The sequence below is a fragment of the Pongo abelii genome, chromosome 9 (assembly GCF_028885655.2).
Source record: "Pongo abelii isolate AG06213 chromosome 9, NHGRI_mPonAbe1-v2.0_pri, whole genome shotgun sequence".
In the NCBI taxonomy this organism is placed as follows: domain Eukaryota; kingdom Metazoa; phylum Chordata; class Mammalia; order Primates; family Hominidae; genus Pongo; species Pongo abelii.
The window spans coordinates 13,352,366-13,373,552 of record NC_071994.2 but is presented as its reverse complement, the minus strand read 5'-3'; the positions used below and the strand labels follow the sequence as shown (position 1 = coordinate 13,373,552).

Genomic DNA, 21,187 nt, shown 5'->3' with positions numbered 1-21,187 from the left:
GCCCCCTGCAGCAGGGCTCCCTCTGCACAGTTTAGTGCAGGGCTACCCTGGAGCCCTTTATGGGTATCTCTGGGGACCTAACTCCCTGTGGGGTCACCTCCCACCCATGCTGCTTCCTTTCTCTTTGGGGTGCTGAGGAGTGAGGGCCCTGAGTTCCTGGGCACTCTTTCCTGAGCTTGCTCGGGGCTGATTTGAATTCAGCTACTTCAGAGAGTTGAAAATCCAGCTGTAAAAGCTGCATGGCTCAGGGTGGGCTTGGGAGGTACGGTTGCCAGGAGGGGTGTTACCCTGCAGGGCTTACCCCGTCCTTCCAGCAGTGTGGGGTGGAAGGTGTCCCAAGCCCTACTCCTGACCCTGCAGCTCAACCGTGCCCTTCCCTCCCTGGAGGCACAGCTGTGGTGGGGACTTCTGTCTGATGGGTTCAAAACCAAGTCATAGAGCATGCTCTTGGCTTCCAGCAAAGCAGGAAACTGAAGACCTCCTTCAAGAAATACTTATTGAGCACCTGCTCTATGCCGGGCACTCCTCACCTTCCATGTTTGTCAGTCCTAGCTGCCAACCATACAGGGTCCCTTGCCCCCACCTTTCCAAGGCCTTCAGCCTTCCTCCTGCCCTGCTGGGCTTTGTGCTGTTGGGTGGGCTTATTCTTGGTCTGGGAAGCCCCTCCCTTGACTCCAAGGACAGTGTGCACTGGGCCAGGTCTAAAGATTATAGGGTTTGAGGGCTGGGCTGAGGGTCCCACTGATCCCATGAAGGAGGAAACAGGGGGTCTTTAATAGAGCTGAACAGTGACTGCTGGGGTAACCCCAGGTAGAAGCCGATCCCTAGTGGCCAGTGCCAGTCTCGGGGGACAGGCGAGACCCCAGGGGGAAGGCTGAAGTCTGTATCCTGCTGCTGAGGTCCTTTGTGTTGGCTCCTGCCTGGAGATGGGTCAGCACTTCCAGTGGCCAGCTCCAAAAATGCCTGTGCTTCTGGCCACACCAGAGACTGGTCCCGTGGCCCAAGGAATGCAGTGGCCCTAGGTGCCTTCACCTCCTCCTCAGGCAGCTACAAGGTCCTCTGCTTTCTTTCAGGAGGTGAGCGCCAGGCCCTCTGAGCCTCTGCAGAGCCACCAGCCATGCCCGGGATCGTGGTGTTCCGGCGGCGCTGGTCTGTGGGCAGTGATGACCTCGTCCTACCGGCCATCTTCCTCTTTCTCCTGCATACCACCTGGTGAGTCCCCAGGCCCGGGGCCACAGGCCTGGGTTTGGAGAGAAAGGCCTGGAAGGAAGCTTTCTGGCCATTTGTTCCTCCCTGCTTGGGCCCAAGTCCCGACCCTGTCATGCCCCCAGCTGCCCGGAGGAGGTGCCTGAAACATCTAGCCCCTTAGGGCAATGAGACCCCTGCTACCACTGCTGGCCCTGACCCCAACACTGGGGGGGAGTTGCTGCCACTGTCTCCCCATGGCTGACCCTGAGTCTTTTACTGGCCGCCCATGCCCTTCTAGGCATTTGATGCCAGGTGGACAATGGTCTTATGGAGGAGGCGCCTGCTGCCACCCCTCCTGCCACTGAATCCGGGCTGGGGAAGGGCCTGCCTGCTAGTGGCATCTCGAGGTGCAGGGGCCGCCTGGCCTTGCTCACATGGGCATTCCTGTGACAGGTTTGTGATCCTGTCCGTGGTGCTCTTCGGCCTGGTCTATAACCCGCACGAGGCCTGCTCCCTGAACCTGGTGGACCACGGCCGCGGCTACCTGGGCATCCTGCTGAGCTGCATGATCGCTGAGATGGCCATCATCTGGCTGAGCATGCGCGGGGGCATCCTCTACACGGAGCCCCGTGACTCCATGCAGTACGTGCTCTACGTGCGCCTGGGTAAGGGCCACCCACCCTAGGGTGCTGCCCCAGACAACTCCCACCTCTCCATTCACTCAGCCAGTATTTACTGGGCACATGTTGCGAGCCAGGCCCTGTTTTAGCACTGGGGTACAGCAGTGAACTAAGGCCTTCTATAGCTTATATTCTAGACTGGGGCCAGCAAACTGCAGCCTGAGGGCCAAATCCAGGCTGCTGTATGTGTTATTAAATAAGGTTTTAGGCTGGTGCGGTGGCTCATGCCTGTAATCCCAGCACTTTGGGAGGCCGAGGCAGGTGGATCACAAGGTCAGAAGTTCGAGACCAGCCTGGCAAACGTGGGGAAACCCCATCTCTACTAAAAATACAAAAATTAGCCAGGCGTGGTGGCACACAGCTGTAATCCCTTGGGAAGCTGAGGCAGGAGAATCACTTGAACCCAGGAGGCGGAGGTTGCAGTGAGGTGGAGGCGGAGGTTGCAGTGAGCCGAGATCGTGCCACTGCACTCCAGCCTGGGTGACAGAGCAAGTCTCCGTCTCAAAAAAAAAGAAAATAAGGTTTTATTGGAACATATCCATTCAGTTAGGTATTGTTTCCAGCTGCTTTGCCCCTACAATAGCCGAGTCGAGTAGTTACTACAGTGACTGTAGTACTCCGAGAGTCCAAGATATTTACTCTCTGGCCCTTTACAGAAAATGGTGCTGACCCCTATCCTAAACCATGTGCATCTCTTCAAAGCACATCTTCCTTGTGATCCTTCTCAAAACAGGCCCCCTGCTTCCTGGGAACCCCCTCAGGAGTCAGGGCCAGCTCCCCAGAGGACTAGCCTGTGTCCTCTTCTTGGGCTCAGGTTGCAGCCCCTTCTTCTGGTCATTTCTAGTGAACACTGTCTTGTGCTTCTGTGCACTGGGCTAAGCCCTTTTTCCTGTGTTAACTCACAGGGAGTGGGTGTTATTGGTCTCCATTTATAGATGAGGAAACTGGGGCCCAGGCCTAGCCCTCACACAACTAGTAAGCATGTAAATTTCGGAGCTGGGATTTGAACCCACGCTGTCTGGCTCCAAAGTCTGGTCTCTGAGCTGCCACACTGCTGCCCGTGGAGCTGGGGCTTTCCAGGCTGCCCCCGTGAGGCCAGCAGATCTCCTTCTCAGCCACCACTCCATACCCTTCCCCTCCAGTCTCAGCCCCTGAGGGGCCTGAGCTGGATGCAGACCAGCTGCTGGGCCCTTCGTCTCTCCTCCATCAGGTTCCAGAGGCCTCTTGTTGGGAAATAGTTTCCATGAAGTGAACACGCTCTCATCTAATTTTTGCACAGTCCTATGACATAAATGTTGTCACTCCCATTTTACAGATGACGAAATGGAGGCTCAGAGAGATTAGGTAACTTGCCTAAGATGTGTCTGATTCCACAGTTCAGACATGATTCTGAAATCCTGATAGAGTTAGGAAATGGGCCAGGCGCGGTGGCTCATGCCTGTAATCCCAGCACTTTGGGAGGCCGAGGCAGGTGGATCACTTGAGGTCAGGAGTTCAAGACCAGCCAGGCCAACATGGCGAAACCCCTTCTCTACTGAAAATACAAAAATTAGCTGGGCCTGGTGGTGGGTGCGTGTAATCCCATCCACCCTAGGGGCTGAAGCAGGAGAATCACTTGAACCCAGGAGGCAGAGGTTGCAGTGAGTCAAGATCGCACCATTGCACTCCAGCCTGGACAACAAGAGCAAAACTCCATCAGGGAGGCCCTGGGGACTTGAAAGCACAGAAGCTAGGAGAGGTGGTGGGCACATTGCAAGTGGTCAGTCAGGGGCCAACAGGACCAAATGGTGACAGGACAGGCTTGGGGCCTGGGAGGTGGGGGGTGGGGGGGTCTGCTGCTGGCCTGCTGCCTCTGCCTTTGCTACTGAGCTGGCTGAAAGCCCAGTGATAGGAAAGGCCAGGCCAGGGTTCTAGGCCCTTCCCTGGAGGGCAAGTGGCAGCTATCCTTCAGCCAGGCCTGCTCTCCTTGCAGCCATCCTGGTGATCGAGTTCATCTACGCCATTGTGGGCATCGTCTGGCTCACTCAGTACTACACCTCCTGCAATGACCTCACTGCCAAGAATGTCACCCTCGGTACGTCTGGGTGAGGCCTGCTGGAGCCTCAGCAGCCCCGGGGCCACAGGGGACGGGATCGGTTTAGAGAGGAAGAAGCTTGGGCATTGCCAGAGGGCAGTGCCTTCTGTGGGGGCACCAGCAGGTTGGCTGGGCGAGGCTGCTTCCCTCACCCTTGAGGCCTGCCAGCTACCTGGTCTGGGGTGGGCTGTGGCAGGCACAGAGCTGCTCAGGTCAAGCCGAGGCTCCTCAGCACCTCCTTGGAAACCCACAGAGCTGCCCGCTCTGAGCCAAGAGTGGCCCTTGGGGTTGTGGGTGGGCAAGAGGGTGGCCACGTATGTGGCCAGAGACTGGGACCAGGGGCTTTGGAGCCTGGCTTTTGTCCCCAGAAGCATTTGGGGTTAGGGAGGCTCCAGTGTCCCTTTTTTCAGAGCGGGTGAGCCAGAGAGGTGTCCCCAGCGCCTCTACCTATTGCCTCCCACTGCTGCCCACAGGAATGGTCGTCTGCAACTGGGTAGTCATCCTCAGTGTGTGCATCACTGTCCTCTGCGTCTTCGACCCCACGGGCCGCACCTTTGTGAAGCTGAGAGCCACCAAGAGGAGGCAGCGTAACCTGCGGACCTACAACCTGCGGTCAGTCAGCAGGCTGGGTGGGCAGTCCCAGGGTGGGCTTTGCCGTCTGGTGGGCAGAGGTCTCCATTCTCCAGGAGGCTACCCCAGGCCTCCCAGACCGCATGCCAACCTCGTGTGAGCCGTGAGCATTAGTCAAAGGGCTTAACTGCTCCCTGCCTCAGTTTCCTTGTCTATAAAGTAGGAATAATAACAATTCTTGTCTCATGATGTTGTTGTGAGATTTAACTGAGATAATACCTGCAGAGTGACTAACACAGTGCTCATACTGGGTAAGTGCTTGGTTAATAGTAGCTGTTGTCATCATTGTTCACTGCTGATAATAACAGTGGTAATAACAGTGAAGCCAAGCATTGCGTGTAGTAAGTTACAAGTCCACCAGGCAGCTGTCATCTTCCCCATAATATGGGTGGAGAAACTGAGGTACAGAGAGATGATGGGACTTGCCTGAGGTTACACAGCTAGAAAATGGTAAGGCTGGGAACTAGCCCAGGCAGTCTGGCCTTAGATCCTCGCTTAACTAGCTATTAAATTAGGCTAGGCTGCCTCTAGGATTCAGAGATTGGGAGAGGCGAGTCAAGGAAAGCTTCCTAGAGGGGGTGAGTTTTGCATGATGTTTTAAAGATGGGGGAAAGGGTGCCATGGCAGACAAAATGAGGGAGGGCATCCAGGCAGTGTCACAATAATTTCTGTTTGTTGAAAGAAAAAGAGAGGGGCTTCCAGGGTGGGTCTCAGTATCTCCTGTTAATGGGGCTTCTACAGTGCATTATATAAGGAGCTCCCCATGCCAAGCCCTTTACGCAATTCATCCATTTAATCCCTTTGTGAACCCTGGCATGGTCGTGAGATCCATTCTACAGATGAGGAATCCAAGTCCCAGAGAGGGCAGGTCACCTGCCCCGGGTCATACTGCTGGAGTGCAGAACTGGCACCACACCTGCAGCCCAGAGCAGCTGGCTCAAGCACCCTCACCTGGGGAGCAGGCTGTCTGGACCCCCGCTGCCCGGCAGGAATTCTCACCATCCCACCCTTCTGTGCTGCTGTGTTCGGCTCCCGTGGACCTTCCACGTCAGCTCAGCACTGCAGCCAGAGCCACACCCGTGCCTGCTCTGGCCACGTCCCAGCCCAAAATGTCAGGTCTGGGAGCCAAGGCCCCAAAGCCCATTTTCCCTCCCAGCCCAGCTGGCCACCACCACCCATCCCACAGTGCTCTGGGAACCCTGCTTGGCCAGCACACTGTCCCTTCATGTCCCTGGAGGGTGGGACATTGGTTTAGGATGTACAGCTGTCCAAGTCCCTAATAGCCAGCAGGTCCCCCCAGAGTAGCAATTCCCTGCACCCTTCCCTACCCGCCTCCTGTAGCCCTGGAAGACCCTGTTGCCCTCCTTCTCCTCGTGGCCATTTGCCTTATGAAGCCAGGGTTGGAGAGCGGGAAGCGGTCCTTAGACACACGGAGGAGCCAAGAGGCTCAAAAAGGGCCTGGCCTGTCACTCCAGATGGATGTTAAGTGCCTTGAATGCATCTGAGGGCCACCCTTGCCTTCCTCTCCTGACCACCCAGCATCAGGCTTTTAAGGGGCCAGCACATGGCACAAAAGCAAGCTAGCCCCTTCTTGCTCGGTTTGGAGGTCTGCACTTTTAATGTTGGATCTGTTATCTTTATGCTCAAAACACACTGACTGCAGACATCCAGCCTAGGAGGAACCTCTGTGAATAACTGGCCCATTGCTCTGCCTTTGGGTTAGGGTTAGGGTTAGGTCTCTCCTGGAGAGACCCTGATTCTCCATCCGAGCAGCCAGACCCACTGGGGGTGGGGTTGGGGGGTGAGAATAGACAAGGGCAACCATGTGGGTGAGGGGTAGAGCCCTCTCCCTACCTAGGTATCAGATCCAAGGAATTGGGAAATGCAGAGCCTTACTCAGCCCCATACATTTCCGTAAGTAGAGTATGTAAGTATGTAAGTGTCTGAAATCCTTTCTGGGGAAAAGCAGGTCTTTCTGGAAGGTCTGTTCCAGGCCTTAGAACGAGACGACAGAGAGGCCCAACACCCTGCTGACCTCCCAGGGTTTGAGCCTTTGGACACCTGAGCTGCAGGGTAGCCCCCACTTTGGGCTCCCAGCTCTGAAGCCCCAGAGCCTGCCTGTGTTCAGTCTTCCAAAATCCAGGGAGCCTCTCCACCGCTCCCCACCTCCCTCTTCCACCCACCCACCGTTGGCCAACGGCACACACCATCTTAGGCTAGCAGGAGTCTGTCAGGGAGTGCCCCTGCTGGCCAGCAGCCAGGCCACTGGCCACCAGCTCTGGCAGGGCCTGGGCCCTGTTCTCCCCCAGAACCCACTGTGGGAACCCTTTGGTAGGGTCCTGGGAACAGGCTGCCCTGTTTCCATAATGTCTGGGTCCCAGCTCTTCTGGTCCAGCCCTCTGACCTCACACATACCGCCTCTCCTGCTTTTCAGGCACCGCTTAGAGGAGGGTCAAGCCACCAGCTGGTCGCGCCGGCTCAAAGTGTTCCTCTGCTGCACGCGGACGAAGGACTCCCAGTCAGTAAGTACTGGGAGGTCGCTCCCCTCTGGCTCACATCCTGTGGTCAGGTGATTAAGGGGCTGTTTGCTCCTTTGGCAAAGCAGGATGGGGCAGGGCTGGTGGGAAGGAGCTGGGTTTCCAGCGTGAGCAAGTACGGCCTGCTCACACAGGGCCTGTTATTCACTAAGCCACTCGCTCCAGCACACAAGACCACGTCCACTTGCTTTGTCAAGGGAACAGAAAGCTGTGAAGACTGCATCGACTCCCTTGGAACTTATACTCTAGTTTAGGAGAAGAAATACGCAAAGTCAGGGTGACCTGAAGACAAAGAAAAGTAGCGTTTCACCAGCAGCAAATTAATCAAGAAGGCCTGGCAAAGCCGATAGGCATTTAGCACGGTCCTAGATGGGGACACATAGCCTTCGGCACCTGGGAGCTCAGAGGAGTGACCAGAGGGCTGGACTTAATGCCAGGGCACTGCAGAAGGAAGACAGGGCCAGCTGGGGGCGGCCCCCAAGGGGAGGGAAGGGAGGCAGGCCCTGGGATCATCCAGGGGTGCCCCGCAGCGGGCAGGGACCTTAGAGATCATCTAGTCCCACCCCTCATTTTACAGATCAGGCAGCTGAGGCCCAGAGAGGTGGAGTGACTTGCTCAGCATCCCACAGCTAGTTAGTAGCAGAGCCAGTGAGGTCAGGAGACCACTCCTCCCTGAGGCAGACAGCAAAGTGCCTTCCACGGAAGCCACCGGGAAGCCTCGAGTGGCTCCTGCCCACCAGCGTCCCCTGGTGAGCCGTAGAGTGAGTAATCAAGTGTAAGAAAGCCTCCAACGTTCTCTGGTGGGCGGGGAGCACCCCCTTGGGTCTCTCTGGGGCGGTCTGAGGGGTCTGGGCTGCAGGCAGGCCATGCAGAGGGCAGAGAGCCGGCCCCTGGCGGATGGAGGCTGGGGCTGCTGTGTGGAGGGCATGCCCGCCCCTCCGGGTGCACAGGCAGAGCTGGGGCTGTTGTCAGAGTCTGGGGAAAAGATAGCACATCACAGCGGTGCCCCAGGGCAGAGGTCCCGTTAGACACTGATGGCCTCAGGGGCCAGGTCCAGTCCCAAGCATGTTTTGGTCAGCGTGTGTTGTGTTGCTTACACATTTTAATTGGATGCCAGCATTTAAAAAATCAGGGGTGTTTCCATAAACTTCTGTATTTCTGAATCTGGTGAAGTGGGCCCTGGAGGGCCTCTGGTCAGCTGGAGCCGAGCAGTAGCTGGCTCCATTTGGCTCCATTCGGCATTTGAATTTGCAGCCCTTGATTTATTCACTTACGAGTGCCAAACACTCAGGGGTGAGGCCCAGTGAGACAGACTTCATTGCCATGTGGTTGTTCCCACCTCAGCGTCTCCTGACAGGTTAGGGAAGAGGCTCTGGGCTGCAGTGTGGGGCCGGGAAGGGAAGACTAAGAGTGCACCAGCCAGCAGGGCTCGCCTCCTGCCCTGAGGCCCACACATGCACTGTCCTCAGGCCAAGGACTTGGAGAGAAGCCATGGGGGGCCACTGGGCCAGAGAGTACACCCCCTTCTAGGGCACGTTGTGGGGGTCACTGAGCCAGCAGCCTGTGGGTAGCTGGGGGAGGGGGCCTGAGACCTGGCAGGCTCCACAGAGGCCTTACGAGGGACTTCCAAGGTCCCAGCTGGTGGGGCGGAGGCAGCCAGGAGCTTAGTTTGGTTTCTGTGCTGGAGAGAATGGCTAGAGGAGAAACGAGCCAGAGCCACCCGGCCTTGATCCTAGCATCTGGGAAAGCAAAAAGGAGCGGCTCAAGTTGGTGCCTGCTCTTGGTAGACAGTGGGCACCATGCGAATTCCAAGGAGAGGAGAGGGCTGGGTGGCTACTGCCAGGTCTAGGAGCCCAGAGCCCTGGGCAGGGCCCTCAGGGTCACAGGGCCGCATGGGGTCAGGCTCAGCAGGCGCCGAGGAGGTGCCGGGGAGAACCTGCCCAGGGGACCCCGAGTAGACACCTGCTTCTGCAGCCTCCCAGCCCTGGGGGATTTACTCCTGGCCTCTCGTCCTCTCTCCTGCTCCCCTGCCACTGCCGCCTGCCTTCCTGGACCTCGTAGGATGCCTACTCAGAAATCGCCTACCTCTTTGCGGAGTTCTTCCGGGACCTTGACATTGTGCCATCCGACATCATTGCTGGCCTGGTGCTGCTCCGGCAGCGGCAGCGGGCCAAGCGCAACGCCGTGCTGGACGAGGTGAGCACTGCCAGCCCCTTCTCCAGGTCACCTCTCCACACCACCCTCCTTTCAGGCCCCTTCCCTGTGGCCCCTGCAGTGGAGGGCTCGGCTCCCATGCAGCTCCCCAGTGACCACGCACCCTCTTGGACCCTGGAGGTCACCTTTACCTCTGGCTCCCCCTGCCTTCCTGAGCTTGTCCTTCGGCCAGGCTTTCTGTGACTACTACTCGAGGGACTTTCCGGGTCATGCACGGCTGCTTCTGGGGCTGGCCCTCAAAGGACTTCTAACTGCAGGCTTAGTGGACGTGGCGAGCTCCCGAGTCAGTCTTCTGCATGGCTGCTCCGCCCACCCCACATCCCCACCAGCACACCAACCCCAGTTAGGGTTTCTCAGTGTCTCATACAAAATACCTTTCGCCTGCCGTGAGCCAGGAATGTCCTCAGGGGCTTGATGTTTTGGGTGGAAGGGGAGCATCTGGAAATATGGGGAAACCTCAGATTTTGGAAAAGTGGCTGAATCTTGGAAGAACTAGAAGCTGCATGCTCGTTTAGGCTTCTCGGCCTTTGGGAAGCATGTGGACGCCAGGGCCTGGGCCCCCTTTCCCGGCCATGCAGCCGGGCCTGGGCCAGTGTTTGTCCCTCTTCACCTGCCTGTCTTACAGGCAAACAATGACATCTTGGCCTTTCTGTCTGGGATGCCGGTGACCAGAAACACCAAGTACCTCGACCTCAAGAATTCGGTGAGTCAGACATCAACTCTCACCCCACCCCGTCCCCATCCCTCCCACTCTGCCACAATGACCTAAGCAAACTCCTCCCAGCTGCCCTTGCAGTGCCAGCCACATTGCCCCCGCCTGGTCTCCCCCCGGCTCTCCGGAGAGCCTCTCTGCTCAGATCATGCCCCTCACAAGAACCACCCACTTCACACCGGTTCTACAAACAAATCCCCTGAATTCCTTTACCAAGTTCAGAAGTGTCTGGTCCTGGCCTCTTGAGATGACAGAGTGCTTCACCAGGGTGAGCTGCTAGCATTTTTGCTGCTGCTGCTGCTGCTGCTATTAATGAAACGCAACGGGCGTAGTACTTGGTTTCCAAACTTTTTTAGTAGTGGAACCTTTTCTCAATCGCCTTTCATAGAAATCCAGTGTGTAATAGGGAAAGGTGGTGCCAGTACCATGGTGGGAGAGCCCCAGCCCAGGGCCCAGCATAGCCCAGGGCCCAGCATAGCCCAGGGCCCAGTACAGCCCAGGGCCCAGCAAAGCCCAGGGCCCAGCACACAGCCCAGGGCCCAGCACACAGCCCAGGGCCCAGTACAGCCCAGGGCCCAGCACACAGCCCAAGGCCCAGCACAGCCCAGTGCCCAGCACAGCCCAGCGCCCAGCATAGCCCAGGGCCCAGCATAGCCCAGCGCCCAGCATAGCCCAGGGCCCAGCACATAGCCCAGGGCCCAGCACACAGCCCAGGGCCCAGCATAGCCCAGCGCCCAGCACCCAGGGCCCAGCACAGCCCAGGCTGAAACCACAGCTGGCAGCCGGGAGAAACAGGCCCTGCCTCAGGAAGCAAACAACTGGAGCGTGCGTCTGCTCTGATGCCTGTCGCTGCGACCTCCAGCAGGCCCCTCATCCCCTCCGAGCTGGATCCTGAATCTGTGAAATGACACTGGGCACACCTTCTACCAGAGCTGTGCTGAGAGGACATGAGCCATTCCCATCACGGTGCCAGGTAGCCTCAGTGCCAGCCAGGATGCTGGTGGAAAGGATTCCGTCTCTTAGAAATCTTAGTCCTTTAGGCCACGTGTGCTGTCTTGTACCTGCAATCCCAGCACTTCGGGAGGCCGAGGTGGGAGGATTGCTTGAGGCCAGGAGTTTGAGACCAGCCTGGGCAACATAGTGAGACCCTGTCTCTACAAAAAAAAAAAAGAAATAGCCAAGCATGGTGGCACATGCCTGTGACCCCAGCTACTTGGGAGGCTGAGGTAGGAGGATTGCTTGAGCCCAGGAGATCAGGGCTGCAGTGAGCTATGATTGCCACTGCACTCCAGCTGCACTGTCCCTTAAAAAGAAGAAAAAAAAACCGAACACTCAGCCCTCTAGAAAAGCCTCAGTCCTCCCTGCCTGTCCCTACTCCCCACTAAAGCAGGCATTTGTATCCTCTCTGAAAATAGCCACATCCATAGTAAGTGCCCCAAACCAGCCCATTTCTGCTTGCCAGGCTCTGCCCTGGCTGTTCTCGCCACCCTCTCCCTCCCACTCCTCACAGGGAGCGGGGAGGGCAGGCAGCTGTGACTCCCATCAAGTGACTCCCATCGAGGTGCCAGGGTCACACCTGCCACCTGGCAGAGGCTGCCAGGGCCCACCCCGCCCCCAGGGCTGCAGGGAGCTCCTGACAGGGAGAGGATAATTACCTCTCCACTCTCGTTCCTGAAGAGCAGCCGAGCTGGCCAGGGATGTTTCCACCCCTCCGGGCCCTGATCAAGGTGCACCTATTTCACTTCACAAGGTGACTAATCACCCTCCTTAACTTTTACAAGGTGACTAATTCCCTCTCCCGGTGCCTGGGGCACTCGGGAAACACTGGAAGCTGGCAGACACTTTGCTGGGACACCCCTGCCTCTTCCTCCCTCCACCCCAGCAGCCAATAACCTCCTCAGTGTCAACAGTGGCCGCTGGGCCTCAGACACACTGGCTTTCAAACTGGGGCCTTTCTCCCAAGAGATCCCAATCTCCCGCCAACGCAGCCCCTGCCCGGAGCCCTGGGAGCCTGCAGCTGGCTGAGTCAAGTTGAAGGCTCCCCATATTTGCAGTCAAAGAACCCAAGGGCCAGAGATTTGGTGATTGGTCTCCTGGCCCAGCGTGGCTGCCCTGTTGCCCAAGGCCCACACACCCCGCCCAGCTGGAGGGCTGGGGCCTCTCAGGGCTACATTTTCCCAGGATCAAGGGCCCTTCTTAGGGCTGATTGCTGAGGTGGGGGGATTACTACTCACGTCCCTCAACTCTTTCCTTCTCTGGAAAACAGGCAAGGAAATGGACCAAGTGATTTTCTGTCCCCAAATCATTAATTCTGAGACTGGAGCAACAGGACAGGTCTCTGAGGATTCGTGTCCTGGTTGCATGGAGATAATTAGAGAAATGCAATTATCACCTGGAGGAGTGTCCTTCCTCCAAGGCCTGGCCCCCACACCTCAACAGGGGACCAGCAGCCCCTCCCTGCCAGGGGGTGGGTCCGCAGGCCCCCTCCCTGCCAGGGGGTGGGTCCGCAGGCTCCCACCCTAGGGAACTGCTGGGCCCTGAGGCTGTAGGCAGGAAGGGCAGGAGGTGACTGCCCTCTGCCTCCTCTTTTCTAGCAAGAGATGCTCCGCTACAAAGAGGTCTGCTACTACATGCTCTTTGCCCTGGCTGCCTACGGGTGGCCCATGTACCTGATGCGGAAGCCTGCCTGCGGCCTCTGCCAACTGGCTCGGTCTTGCTCGTGAGTACCCCTGTCCCATCCCCAGCGATCGCACCTCTCCTCCCGGGTGGTGTGTGAGGAAGGGCTACCGGGCTGCGCCCACTGCTTTGCCCTGAATGGCTTCTTTTCTACACCTTCTCTGGGCCTCAACCTTTCTAGTTCTGTGTTATCCCTGAGCAGTGAAGTTGTAGGCTTCGGAGTCACACAGTTATGGGTTCGAATCCAGATGTTGTCACTTGCAGCCCGGGGCAAGTGGGTCCACCTCTCTGAGCCTCGGTTTCTTTATCTGCGAAGTGGAGATGTTGATACATACCTCGTGGAATTTTTTGGAGAGGGCTAGATGAGATATTGCATAACACCCACCCTGCTGCCTCCCCTCCCCTTCTGGCATTCTCTCTCTGCCCCCTCAGCCATTCCCTTCTGCCCACATCTTCCCTTCTCTCGGCTCCCCTCATGTGCTCTGCCTTTCTAGAAGAAAGGACTTTCCTAGTAGGGAGGCCCAATCCGTAGAGGTCTCTGAAAAGGTACCAAGAAGGCCTGTTAGTTAAAGGCTCCAACCTTCTTCGTAGGATCTAGGAAAGGCCTTAGCCCCAGACCTGGCCTGCAGCCTGGCTCTGCGCTCAGCCCACCGCTTGGGGGCTGGGTGGACTCTGCTCTCCTAAGTGGGCCAGAGAAGGGCGCCTGCTCCAGGAGGAACCCCTCCCTGTCCTGGGTGTCTCTGCCCTCAGCTCATGCCAGGCAGAAGGAGGACAGTTCCCTGGGCTCCCGTTCTGGAAAGGTTGGCATGCTGGGCAGCAGCTTCTTTCCTTGACACCCCTGCCCTTGGGACCCACAGCAGCCACACCCACTCTGCAGCGCCCTCCCTGTCCTCAGAAAGCTGGGTGGCTCTCGGGGCCTTATTCTCACCATCCCTCCAGCGACTGATCAGAGAGGACTAGAGCACCTCATGCCCCCTTCCCATCTTTGTCAGCTGCATGTGCCTGGCATTCTTGCCTGCATCCCTGGGAGTCCCAGCCATGGCAGAGAACTTTTCAAAATGAGCACCAGGCTCCATTACTCACTGCCAGTGTGGGGACATCTCTTAGAGCCTTAGTTTCCTAAATTGTAACAGGTGGTATCTGTCCTGCCTGCCCATAGGGTGTTTCAGAACCCAGGGCGTCACTGGCAGGCAGGGCTCTTTGGTGCTCTGCAGACAGGAGGGGTGCTAGCATTTGCATTAGGTGCCTTAGTGCTGCGGAGAGAGCAGAGTCCCTAGACCTCAAGAGGGCCCAGCCAGGCCCCTGCCTGGAAGAACCAGGTGCCTGTGGGGCAGAGAGAGGCAGGCCTGCAGCCCAGGGTGTTGGAAGGAGGCCAGAGTCCAGTGCCCTTCTCAGTGCCCCAGCCTGTCCATAACAGCCTGGCCAGAGGGAGAAGGGCTGCCCATCTGCCTCGGGCCCAGGCCTCTCTTCCCCGGCAGCAGTTCTTAGCCCATGCAGAGCACAGCAAGCCAGGCCTGCTTCTGGCTTGGCCCCAGCCCTACCCTGGATGAGCCCCAGGGCCCTCCCGTCCAGGGTGCTGGCCCTGCTCCCCTGACTGGTCCCCCTGGCCCACAGATCACTGACTCAGAGGCAGCCCTGTTACTGGAGAAGCGAGGAGCCACTCGTTATTAAGAACCTATTATAGGCCAGACCATTTCTGCATCTTGGACCCTTGATCTCACACCAGCCTTGTGAAGTAGCTGTCACCACCTGCTCTTACAGAAGAGGAAACTGAGGCTTAGAATGGCTGAGTGACCTCCAGGCCCTTGCGGTCAGGAAGTGATATAGCAAGGGTTCAAACTCAAGCCTCCAGTCTCCAAAGGCCACACTGTTAGAGCCTCATGCTCAGCTGAGGTTGGAGAGGGAACAGCTGCCGAGCACAGGAGCTCAGCCCCTAGACCCTGGCCCGTCACCACTTGACCTGCAGTGTGGGGGACCATGCTCTCCCATTGTACGTCGGCGTTGTCCCCCCAGCAAGCACTGTGGCTTTCTCAGCAAAGTCTCTCACCATTGGAAAGTGTGTAATAGTCACTCAGGTGATGCTCCGAGTGAAGACAAACCTCCCAGTATCACCAGAATCCAAGCTTCTTAATAAAATCTCAGCTGTCATCCCGTGACAGCTGGCAGGCCCAAGTCACGTGGGCTCCAGCACCTGGTGCCCTAGCAGTTGGATGCTGGCTCCCTCTGGTGGCCTGAGGTGCAGCTGCACCTAGCTGGGTGCCCAGCTCCCAGGCTGCCTCATTCATTTCTATGGGGAGGCTACTGTGTGCCTGGCCCTGTTTGGCACTGGGGATACAGCTGTAGACCTCTCTGCGGTGCTCACTGCCCAGCGGGGAGGCGGACAGCACATAGACAAGGCAAATAGGGCATATGGTGGAGCGGATGGGCACTTTGGACCCACATAAACCCAGGTGCCTGGGATGAGGAGTGCTGGGGGCCTGGGGAGCCCTGGCTGTTAGATGAGGTGGCAAGAGAGACCTCACTGTGACAGGACGTTTGAACAGAGGCCCAGAGGAACAAGGGCCAGGCCACGCTGTCTCAGATGCTGCTGAACACGCTGGCAGCAGGTCAGAGAGACCAGAGCCAGGTGGGGTAGACGGGGCATTGCTGTAGGGTCTTAAAAAGAAAATGATGTGGCTCGACTTATCTTAAAAGGGCCACTCTGTTGCTGAGCTGAGAGCGTAGGGGCAAGTGCAAGGAGGCCAGTCAAGGCCACCATGGCAGTCCCAGGCAGAGCTGCCAGGGCAGGGGTAAGGGAGGTGAGGGAGCGCCTGGAGTCCAGCTCTGAGTCTGAAGGGAAGTCGAGCACGTGTACTGACTGAGTGGCATGGCCGTGGGGGTGAGGGCTGAGGAGCCACAGACAGCTGCAAGCCAGAGGCCAAGCCACCGAGGGGCCTTGGGAAGACCTCAGGAGGGTTGGGGTACACAAGCAGGAAAGGGGTTTGAGAGCTGGCAGGGTGTCAGGTGTCCGAGAGAGGTGCTGGCTAGGCCATTGGATGGAAGCATCTGGGTGTTGGGACAGGCCTGGGGTGGATTACTGAGCGTGCAGATGGTGTCTAAAACACAAGACTGCATGAGTGCATGGAGGAGCCAGTGCCCCCAGAGGGACCCCAGGGCCTCAGTGTTGGGTGCATCGCTGAGTAGGCCCTGCCTGGAGGGGAGATCTCAGAAAGGAGGGGGCCCCAGCCAGGTGGGGAGAGGGAAGGGCCCACAGGGTCAGGTGCTGCCAACAGCTAAGAGGAAGGGTAAGAGTGGCCAGTGGATTTGGTGACGTGGGGGTCACCAGGACTTAGCAAGGGCGATTTGGTAGAGGCAGCGGGGCTGAATGCCCAACTGGAACTGGTTCCAGGGACGGCAGCAGGAGACAATTGTTCCCTCGGGGACTCCCTGGCCCTGAACTCTCTTGTCACCCCACCCCAGGTGTTGCCTGTGTCCTGCGAGGCCGCGGTTCGCCCCTGGAGTCACCATCGAGGAAGACAACTGCTGTGGCTGTAATGCCATTGCCATCCGGCGCCACTTCCTGGACGAGAACATGACTGCGGTGGACATCGTCTATACCTCATGCCATGATGCGGTGAGGCCGGGCAGGGCTGGGGCCTGGTGTCAGGAGCAGGCAGCTGAGGGCCTAGGGTGCCGAGGCTGTCCTTCCAGGCCGGCAGGAGCCCTTGCTTGGCTGGCGCTGGCTGACTGCAGCTTCCAGGCATCCCTAGCTGGGCAGACCAGAGGTGGCCCCCTCCTCTTCCCCAGACCCTGGCTTGCCTGTACCACCTCTGGGGCTGGGAAACCAGACATCAACCCCACACCCAGTGTTTGGGTTGCCGAACCCTAGCCCTTTGGGGAAAGGAATTGAGGGCAGAAGCAGGGAGGGGCAGCCATCACCTGGACTCAGGGGCAAGTGGTGGCACTCAGGGCTGCCAGAGCCAGCAAGGAGCTGGGAGGGCAGGGCAGGCCTGTTGCTGGGGTCGGGAGGAGATCCCCAGTGACCCTGGGAGCCTGTCAGCCTTTCTGGCGGCAGAGGCCCTGTGGCTGGTGGAGCCAGAGTTCCTGGCCAGGAAGGAGACCTGCCTAGGTCACTTTCCCTGAGTCTGGCCCCACCAGGGCCGCTCAGGCTCACGAGCTGCCCGCCTCCTAGGTCTACGAAACGCCCTTCTACGTGGCGGTGGACCATGACAAGAAGAAAGTGGTGATCAGTATCCGGGGGACCCTGTCCCCCAAGGTACGCTGCCCATGGCTCCCAGCCCCCGGGGGTGCCTGCCTCCTTCTTCCTGTCCTCTTTAGCCCACCCCTCACCTGTCTCCTCTCTCCCCAAGGATGCCCTGACTGACCTGACGGGTGATGCTGAGCGCCTCCCCGTGGAGGGGCACCACGGCACCTGGCTGGGCCACAAGGTAACCCACGTCATGGACCCCAGGACCCCTGGGCTTCTTCCCTGCCCTGCCAGTGTGCAGAGGCATGTATGGTTGGGGGTTCCTCCCTGCTCGCTGGGCTCACTGGAAGAGATTGGTCAGAGAGGCATCGATTAGTCTGGAAGGCCCATTGCGGCCCACTGCTGCGACCCCACTGCCCTGCGCAGCCCAGAGCCTGACCATGGAAGAACCCGAGAGGCAGCTAGGGAGAGATCATACCAGCTTCATTAGCCACACTGCCCCTCTGAGCCTCAGTTCCCACCTGTGAAATGGAAGTGACATGATCAGCGTGTCTGCCAGCCCCCACCGCCGGGTTGTCACGAGGCCCAAAGGGAAAAATGGATGGGGCAGGGTTCCTGAGCTGCAGGTCACTGTGGGTTTGCTGGTCACTGGGAGGCCTCCCACCAACACCTCCTTCTGTTCCTGCCCACCCAGGGAATGGTCCTCTCAGCTGAGTACATCAAGAAGAAACTGGAGCAGGAGATGGTCCTGTCCCAGGCCTTTGGGCGAGACCTGGTGAGGCATTTTCCATGGCACCAAGCCCTTTCACACCTGGGTCCCCCTCCTCCAACGCAGCAGAAAGAGGAGAGGATGGATGGGTGATGGAGCCTTGCACCTCCCACACAAGCCAGGCTCCTGCAACCCCTTCGAGCCTGGCTTCCAACCCCTCCTCTTTTGTGCCAGATCCTGTGGGCATCCTGCTCCGCCCCACCTACAGTCATTGGGCACCTGATTCATGCCAGACACTAGAGGCACAAAGATGATTCAAGGCAGGCGGCTTTTAAGCCTCATAGCTGCAGAACTGTTTGTCAGAAGGAAACATGGAGAGGCTCAAAATACAGAGCAGAGAGAAGGGGTGCTGCTCTACCTAGGGGGGAACTGAGTCCTGCCCACTGGCCACGGTCTGTGCAGGTAGCTCCTGAGGTGCCACCAGCTGCCCTTTCCAAAGCAAAGCAGGCTCTGGCCTCAGGAGACTTCAGTCTAGTAGTGAGGGTAGAGAGATGGAGTCAGGTAACCACATGTTTATAGTGATAAAAAGCTCCATCCCAGGTACAGATGCAATGACTAGAGGGAGTGAGCCACTCCTGGAAAATCAGGAGGGCTTCCCCAAGGACATAACCTCTGAGCAAGGTTTGGAAGCGTAAATAAGAGTTTATTAGAACAGTCTGCCTAAGCAGTCGCTCTGTGGGGCCCTGGCTTGGTTCTCTGTGCCCCAGCATTCACACAGCACAGACATGATCCCAGGACTCTGGGAAGATGGGAAGACCCTCTGCCTCCCTTGGGTTGGCTAAGACAGTCGCTTGGCAGGCAGTGGGGCAGGGCTCTCAGGCTTCTCTCGGTCTCCAGGGCCGCGGAACCAAACACTACGGCCTGATTGTGGTGGGCCACTCCCTGGGCGCGGGCACCGCTGCCATCCTCTCCTTCCTTCTGCGCCCACAGTATCCGACCCTCAAGTGCTTTGCCTACTCCCCACCAGGGGGCCTGCTGAGGTGAGCCATCTGGGGCCTCAGAGTTGGCTGGGGCAGTTGGGACCAGTGGAGGCTGAGGGTTGGCTGGTGCTAGGGGCTGGACTGGGAGTCTGACTTCTGGTCACATGGAGGTCTGGGAGTGGCCTGGAGGGTGGAAGGTGGGGGCTCTGAAATGCCATGCGCCCCCCAGGATCTACCCAGCAAAGCCTTACCAGTGGGAAAGACAGAGCAGGGAGCAGGCAGCCCAGCCTGCCACCAGCCAGCTCCCCGGGAGCCATCCCAGGAGTGCAGGAGCAGGGCTTGCTTGTGGCTGGGCCCCCGATTCCGGAACACCACCACCCCTTCCCCTTGGCCTTAGCTTCTGCTTCGGCTTCCCTTGCAGTGAGGATGCGATGGAGTATTCCAAGGAGTTCGTGACTGCTGTGGTTCTGGGCAAAGACCTCGTCCCCAGGTGAGTCCTTGGCCCCGCTCCATGGTCCCTTGCCAAGCTGTTCCTCCCTCCTCCAGGCCTCTCCCCACCCCCTAGCCCCCGCGTCTCTCTCACTCCGATTCCTGTCTCTCAAAGGACCCCACGCCACCCCCCCACCCTTAGTTGCCTGGTGGTGAGAAGCCCAGGTGAACGCACGTGCTGGCTCCCACCCTGCCTGTCCTCTCGCTCTTCGGCTCTGCTCTGGGGAGCTGCTCTGTGGACGCCTCTCCACCCCATGCCCCTGGCTGATGTGTCTTGTCCCAGGGGCGTGTGCCTGCCCCTCTGCCCCGCCCCAGACCTCTCATAGCCCCTGACCAGGCCTGGCTGATGGCCCTGTCTCATTCCCTCCCCAGGATCGGCCTCTCCCAGCTGGAAGGCTTCCGCAGACAGCTCCTGGATGTCCTGCAGCGAAGCACCAAGCCCAAAGTGAGCCCCCACCTGGGCACCCTGCCTCTGTGCAGCCTCATCTGTCCCTGCCCTTGACCCCCACCAGTTTCTTGGGACAAAGCACAAGAGGCCCTGCCATGGGAGGCCAGGGCAGGGTGTGGCTGGTGTCGTGGAAACTTCAGGAAGTCAGACCCTCAGCATCCCCAAGCTCAACCCATCCAACCCCTGTCATTGTGCAGATGGGGAAACTGAGACCCAGAGTGGGAGGGACTTGCATTTGCTCACATAACAAGTTAGAACAGAATCAGGACAGGAACCGAGAGGCTCCCATCACACAGAGCTGGGAGCTGCACGGTCAGGAGAAAGCGATCCGGAGACTTTGAGCGGTGAGGAAAGGCCTCTGCCGAAGCCTCTGAGATTCCCCAGGCTCAGGGAGGGCTGGAAATGACCTGTGGAGAGGATTTGGGTACAGTTTGTTCTGATTTTCTGCTGTGACCAAGAGGAGAGGGTCAGCCCTTCCTAATCCGCATCAGGTCTCTGGAGGACACTGGCGGGCGGGTTGGCCAGGTGGGGGTGGGGGTGGGGACATGGTGGCCAGGCACACTGAGGCAGGCCAGCACAGGAGGAGAGGGTCCTCTGTGTGGTCACCCCTCCTCGCCCCCTGCCCCCTGCCCCCTGCCCTGGGCGGGCCCTCAGCCCATTCACCGTCTCAGCCCCATCTGGACTGTTCCCAGCTTTGGTGCCCTAGACCCTGTGGCAGGCAGGGCCCTGGGCCAGGTACCAGGTGCCAGGCGGTGAGCAGGGCAGCAAAGCTTTGTGGGACTTTGCCTGCCTGGAGGAGCCTGGTTCTGGGGAGGTGGAACTGCTCCCACCAGATTAGTCCTGGGCTTTTGTCAGGCCAGGCCTGGCAGGTCCAGCTGGACTCAGCTCCAGGGAGTGTTTGGCCTTGGACTTGTGGAGTGACCCAGAATAAGTCCCTTCCCCTCACTAGGCCTGTCTCCCCATCTACTAGATGAGGGGTTGGCTGGGCTTCCAGCCCCTTGCCAGCCCTGAAATTCAACAATTCCATGTCATCTGTCCTTGGCACCTTATTGGCCGTCTGGCCACCGTGCACCTCAGCCACTGCCTCTTCAGGTGGGCACCGACCTTTAATACTCTGGCCACTGCCCTTCCCCTGCCCCTTTGCCATCTCACCGCCCACCTCTCACCTGCTGAGCCCCCCTTCTCAGTCCCCCTGCCCCTGCCCCCCAGCCAGTGCCACTTAACTCTGTCCCCATCTCTCCCACTCCACCCCACACAGTGGCGGATCATCGTGGGGGCCACCAAATGCATCCCCAAGTCGGAGCTGCCTGAGGAGGTAGAGGTGACTACCCTGGCCAGCACGCGGCTCTGGACCCACCCCAGCGACCTAACTATAGCCCTCTCAGCCAGCACTCCACTCTACCCGCCCGGCCGCATCATCCACGTGGTCCACAACCACCCTGCAGAGCAGTGCTGGTAGGTTCTGCCAGGGTCTGCTGCTGCAGGGGGTAGTGGCCAGGGCAGGGGCAGTGGAGAGCAGGGCCGGCCTTGGCTCAATCACCCCTCAGGGCTGGGGGTGGAGGCTGGAAGAAGATGACCCAGGGCCTCCATGGAGGGGTTTCCCCAGCATCGGGCTCCGGAGTGGAACAAAAGGCCAGCCCTGAGCAGGACTCCAGGCGTCTTTC

At 58.7% G+C, this 21,187-nt stretch overlaps 2 protein-coding genes across 5 annotated transcripts in view; one reads left to right on the top strand and one right to left on the bottom strand.

Moving 5' to 3' along the window:
* The window catches only part of DAGLA (diacylglycerol lipase alpha), a 67,274-nt gene that overhangs the window by 38,618 nt on the left and 7,469 nt on the right, over window positions 1–21,187 (top strand). For 2 of the 4 annotated variants that reach the window (XM_024255931.3, XM_009246267.4), the window contains exons 2-17: window positions 1,074–1,212; window positions 1,642–1,853; window positions 3,841–3,942; window positions 4,416–4,554; window positions 7,007–7,094; window positions 9,171–9,305; window positions 9,949–10,026; window positions 12,630–12,754; window positions 16,171–16,324; window positions 16,883–16,966; window positions 17,061–17,138; window positions 17,592–17,672; window positions 18,504–18,646; window positions 19,008–19,076; window positions 19,448–19,520; window positions 20,782–20,978. In XM_024255931.3, coding sequence (XP_024111699.1) covers window positions 1,118–1,212; window positions 1,642–1,853; window positions 3,841–3,942; window positions 4,416–4,554; window positions 7,007–7,094; window positions 9,171–9,305; window positions 9,949–10,026; window positions 12,630–12,754; window positions 16,171–16,324; window positions 16,883–16,966; window positions 17,061–17,138; window positions 17,592–17,672; window positions 18,504–18,646; window positions 19,008–19,076; window positions 19,448–19,520; window positions 20,782–20,978 — 1,853 coding nt within the window. In that variant the 5' untranslated portion in view covers window positions 1,074–1,117. The remainder of the gene's footprint in view (window positions 1–1,073; window positions 1,213–1,641; window positions 1,854–3,840; window positions 3,943–4,415; window positions 4,555–7,006; window positions 7,095–9,170; window positions 9,306–9,948; window positions 10,027–12,629; window positions 12,755–16,170; window positions 16,325–16,882; window positions 16,967–17,060; window positions 17,139–17,591; window positions 17,673–18,503; window positions 18,647–19,007; window positions 19,077–19,447; window positions 19,521–20,781; window positions 20,979–21,187) is intronic. The other 2 variants (XM_063728107.1, XM_063728108.1) reach the window with 1 other exon arrangement.
* Window positions 8,410–21,187, bottom strand: part of FADS3 (fatty acid desaturase 3) — a 227,842-nt gene continuing 215,064 nt past the window's right edge. Inside the window, exon 11 of the mRNA XM_063728109.1 lies at window positions 8,410–8,479. Within this exon, the coding sequence (XP_063584179.1) occupies window positions 8,425–8,479 (55 nt within the window). The 3' untranslated portion in view covers window positions 8,410–8,424. The remainder of the gene's footprint in view (window positions 8,480–21,187) is intronic.